Source organism: Chanos chanos, chromosome 14 (genome assembly GCF_902362185.1).
Source record: "Chanos chanos chromosome 14, fChaCha1.1, whole genome shotgun sequence".
Taxonomy (NCBI): Eukaryota; Metazoa; Chordata; class Actinopteri; order Gonorynchiformes; family Chanidae; genus Chanos; species Chanos chanos.
Genome location: NC_044508.1, coordinates 1,964,497 through 1,969,496, shown reverse-complemented (window position 1 = coordinate 1,969,496; position 5,000 = coordinate 1,964,497). Strand labels below are relative to the sequence as shown.

At 47.5% G+C, this 5,000-nt stretch overlaps 1 protein-coding gene across 1 annotated transcript in view; it reads left to right on the top strand.

Annotated features, from left to right (window-relative positions):
* si:ch211-225b11.4 (thyroid adenoma-associated protein homolog) overlaps nucleotides 1-5,000 on the top strand; it is a 17,377-nt gene that overhangs the window by 7,450 nt on the left and 4,927 nt on the right. Inside the window, exons 17-26 of the mRNA XM_030791725.1 lie at nucleotides 1-48; nucleotides 428-586; nucleotides 691-836; nucleotides 1,037-1,174; nucleotides 1,282-1,386; nucleotides 3,105-3,305; nucleotides 3,589-3,739; nucleotides 3,831-4,092; nucleotides 4,420-4,659; nucleotides 4,870-5,000. The exon at nucleotides 1-48 is cut by the window's left edge and continues 84 nt beyond it; the exon at nucleotides 4,870-5,000 is cut by the window's right edge and continues 71 nt beyond it. Of these exons, the coding sequence (XP_030647585.1) occupies nucleotides 1-48; nucleotides 428-586; nucleotides 691-836; nucleotides 1,037-1,174; nucleotides 1,282-1,386; nucleotides 3,105-3,305; nucleotides 3,589-3,739; nucleotides 3,831-4,092; nucleotides 4,420-4,659; nucleotides 4,870-5,000 (1,581 nt within the window). The remainder of the gene's footprint in view (nucleotides 49-427; nucleotides 587-690; nucleotides 837-1,036; nucleotides 1,175-1,281; nucleotides 1,387-3,104; nucleotides 3,306-3,588; nucleotides 3,740-3,830; nucleotides 4,093-4,419; nucleotides 4,660-4,869) is intronic.

The window sequence follows — 5,000 nt, the reverse complement described above, 5'->3', positions numbered from 1 at the left end:
ACGCTCAGAGTGACATGTTGCATGCGGCAAGGACCACGCCCATTCATGGTCAGAACCCTGTTCATACATTCCCAGACCACACCCATCTTTAAACATGCAAATCACACCTGTTCACTTTCAGTATCACACCTGTTCATCTTCAATAGCACACCTGTTCACCTTCAATAGCACACCTGTTCACTGTCAATATCACACCTGTTCACTGTCAATATCACACCTGTTCACTGTCAATATCACACCTGTTCATTCTTGATCATCCAGACTTTCTTATTTATGCTCAGAGATTTGATTGGCTGAACAAATATGTTGTTGACAGTGAAGGTTAATTCTGTATTCCATCAGTCTAACCTGTGTGTATATGTAATAGTACTCCAGCAGTCTAAGGTGTGTGTATATGTAATAGTATTCTGTGTGTCTGTAACTGCAGGTGTTGTGAGTGCTCTCCAGAGGTGTGTGTTGGAGGTTCCTGGAGTCCTGCGTGATGCTCTGGACTCTTTCGTTGCCATGGAGATGCTGAATGTCCTGGAGACACTAACGCGTCACCTGCTGGGAGTTCTGTTTGGTGATCAGGACACGGACGGAAAAGGTACACTGACCCGTTTATTTACTGCAGGTTCAGTCTGAATTGACCTTAACTGTCAAACACAGAGTGTCTGCAGATCTATTACGTTAACATTTTATCTGTTTCAGAAGTGCCTCCGTCTTTCTGTGATATGGGCAATGCCATCAGCTCCCTGATTGGTCAGGGGGTGGGACTAAGCATGGAGGGGGAGGAGTCTGTACTGTTGTCAGAGGAACACAGTCTGGTGCTCACCTGCTGTTGGGTGTCACTGAAGGTACAAACAGTATACGGACACTTACACACACACACACACACACACACACACACACTGAGCACACATCTTCCCAGATCTATTTGTTCTATTACGGTGTCATAACGGGTCATAAAGTGGTCATAGCAGCTTCTGAGAGTGAGTTCTGTGTGCCCAGGCTAAGTGTCCTCACCCTAACCCTGTGTGCTCTGTGTCTGTGGTAGGAGATTGGGATATTTTTGGGCAGTCTGGTGGAGAGAATGTTGAGTGTGTTTAAGGAGGGGGGGCGTCTGTGGACGACTAAGGAGATGAAGAGAGTGTCCAAAGTCTTCAGAGACATTTTGCTCAAATGCCGACACTGGGTAAGGGCAACATTTACAATTAGCAACTACACAGAGTGCTACTAGAGAGTCAAATGCAATAATATACAACCACAGGAATACATTGACTTGCATTGTGTGTCCTGTAGGGGGCAGTGGAGGGCTGCTGTGTGGGCTTCACTAAGTTCTGCACTGCTCTGCTGCACAGCTCTGATCCTGATCTCAGACAGATACCCTCAGACATGCTACAGCAGGTAAACACCCATCCTCTCTCATTCACATCTCCCATTCACACTCTCTGCCCCTACATACCACTGACTGTCACTCACTCTACTGTTCTCTCACACTGACCCTCACTCACACTCTCTCCCCCTACATACCACTGACTCTCACTCACACTCTCTCCCCCTACATACCACTGACTCTCACTCACACTCTCTCTCATTACATACCACTGACTGTCACTCACTCTACTGTTCTCTCACACTGACCCTCACTCACACTCTCTCTCATTACATACCACTGACTGTCACTCACTCTACTGTTCTCTCACACTGACCCTCACTCACACTCTCTCTCATTACATACCACTGACTGTCACTCACTCTACTGTTCTCTCACACTGACCCTCACTCACACTCTCTCTCCCTACATACCACTGACTGTCACTCACTCTACTGTTCTCTCACACTGACCCTCACTCACACTCTCTCTCCCTACATACCACTGACTGTCATTCACTCTACTGTTCTCTCACACTGACTCTCACTCACACTCTCTCCCCCTACATACCACTGACTGTCACTCACTCTACTGTTCTCTCACACTGACACTCACTCACACTCTCTCTCCCTACATACCACTGACTGTCACTCACTCTACTGTTCTCTCACACTGACCCTCACTCACACTCTCTCTCCCTACATACCACTGACTGTCATTCACTCTACTGTTCTCTCACACTGACTCTCACTCACACTCTCTCCCCCTACATACCACTGACTGTCACTCACTCTACTGTTCTCTCACACTGACTCTCACTCACACTCTCTCCCCCTACATACCACTGACTGTCACTCACTCTACTGTTCTCTCACACTGACCCTCACTCACACTCTCTCTCATTACATACCACTGACTGTCACCCTTTCACTCTTATTCACCCACATTCACACTGTGCACACATTCACTGTCATTTCCTCTCATTTACCTCCATTCACTCATATTCACTCCTTATGCACTCCTGTTCACTTTGATCTCTTATTCACTCCTTATGCACTCCTGTTCACTTATATTCACTCCTTATGCACTCCTGTTCACTCTTATTCACTCCTGCTCACTCTTATTCACTCCTTATGCACTCCTGTTCACTCCCGCATCTCTCCCTGTGAACTGCTGTCATCCTGTGACCCTAACAGGACTTTTTCATTCATGCTTATCACAGATGATCTCTCTCATCTGGTCTTAGTATTGAACATATTGGTTATTGATTTGTTTATATCCTCCATGCGTCAGGTATGCCCTGATAAAGCAGTCAGGAGTTACATTATAAAACTTAAATCCTTAGGACATGATCAGTGATCAAAGGAAATGCTCACTCTGTGTACATTATGTGGACATTAATGGACAGTATTAAATGAGGGGTGAAACTTGTATTCAGCTCTTTCTGTCTCTCTCTCTCTCTGTCTCCCTCCCTCCCTATGCCTCTCTCTCTCTCTCTCTCTCTCTCTCTCCCTCCCTATCTCTCTCTCTCTCTCTCTCTCTCTCTGTCTCCCTCCCTATCTCTCTCTCTCTCTCTGTCTCCCTCCCTATGCCCCCCTCTCTCTCCCTATGTCTCTCTCTCTCTCTCTCTCTCTCTCTCCCTATGTCTCTCTCTCTCTCTCTGTCTCCCTCCCTATGTCTCTCTCTGTCTCTCTCTCTCTCTCTCTCCCCTCTCTATGTCTCTCTCTCTCTCTCTGTCTCGCTCTCTCAGGGTTTGGCAGTACTCCAGTCGGCTGGAAGTACCTCAGTGACCCGCCGTGCAGCCGGTCTGCCCATGCTCATCCTCTGCATTCTGTCTGCGGAAGATTCTGGAAAGACGAGGCCGCTGCTGGCCCAGAGCATACGGAACCTGCTGGAGCGAGCCAGAGACCCGGTGCCGCACGACTGGGACCAGACAGTGGACCTGCCTCAGGTCTGTCACAGATTCACCAACACAAAGTCTTAAACCCAAACCCATTACCATGTACACCAGGTAAATTAAATTAATTCGGTTGAATTAGAGCCCTGACTCTTTGTAATGGGAAGTCATTGGAACAGAGTTGGTGTCGATGGAATTTAAAATTATTCTGAAGTGAACTTCAGTAAATTTTATAGTAAAATATGAACACTGGCAAATGTATTGTGTTTCAACTGACTGTTCTGATACACACACACACACACACACACACACTGATTTGACTGCTGTTGTGTCTCAGGTGTGTGCGGTTCACATTCTGAACACACTGGTCAGAGGCTCCAGTTTGTCTGTGGCCATCCTACACTACGCTCCCACCATAGCCATCCTGTCTCTCAGGCTCCTGAGCTCCCCCTGCTGGGCTATGAGGAACGCTGCACTGCAACTCTACAGTGAGACCTACCGCTCTGCTCTTCCCAAAGCTCCTGTAGTTCCGTTTGTCTGATCAGACAGTGAGTTCTGATATCTCTGCCCTTCCCTCAGGTTCTCTGTGCTGGAGGTTACTGGGTCAGAACCCAGTGGCTGAGGAGAGTTCTGACAGTGCGTCCCAGTCAGTCAAGGCCCAGTATGGCATGTCCCCACCAGCCTTCTTCGGCCAGTACCCCGCCCTGCAGCCTTTCCTACTGGGAGAACTGCAGAGAGCTGCAAAGGACCTGAAAGAGACCAGGCTGAGTCTACATCCCTCTCTCTACCCCATTCTTACGCTATTGAGCAAACTACAACCTGGAGCCCACCAGCACAACAGGTTCACACACCTACATTAAAATTCATAACACAAGTCAATGTGTATTAACATATTTCCATCATAGCTCAGCAATGCAAATAGATCTACTTATTTATATTTAGACATGTGAATAATTTGTATTAATTGCTTACGATGGAGGTCTTGCTTATGGCCTCTAACATTCAACAGCTTAATACATCTGCAAGAAGAACCACAGTTCAGCGTTCACAAGCGTTCCTCTCAGACACTACACTGTGCATAATCATGTAGTACACTGATAGATTCAGTGACTAGAGAGTGTGAAGTGGGTCAGAATGTTCTGGTGTTGATCCGGTTCTGTTCTTTCAGCGATTTGTCAGAATTTCAGGCCCCATTGCTGCAGCTAGCTGCCAGCCCAATCTACGGTGTCCGAGTGATGTCATCTAAAGCCTTGGTTGCTATGACACCCCCAGCGGAGTACTCAGACACTCTCTTGCGATTGGTGGAGGAGATTCCGGAATCTGCCGAGGGTTGGTGCTGTCATAATCGCCTGCACGGTCAACTCCTGCAAATCAGAGCTATACTGAAGCGAGCAGTGACCAATCGCATGTAAGTAAGAGAATAATCAACCAGTAGAAAGAGAGGAAAAAGTAAGGTTTACAGCATTGATTTTGACTGAATTTATGACTGATAATTAGATCATGCTGCTGTGTTCCACTCCCGTAATAGCACATGTCATCTCCACAAGATGCAGCTGTATTCATCTGTATATTCAGGGTCTCTCTCTTTCTTTCTCTCTCTCTCTCTCTCTCTCTCTAGCCCCTCAGTCTGTCTGAGAGAAGTGGTGTGCAGGTTCGAAGCGAGACTCTGGTTGGCAACGCCCACACAGCGCTGTCCTGTGGTGCGGGATGCCTATTTGGGCGTGGCCACGCTGCTTAAGGGGTGGTGCT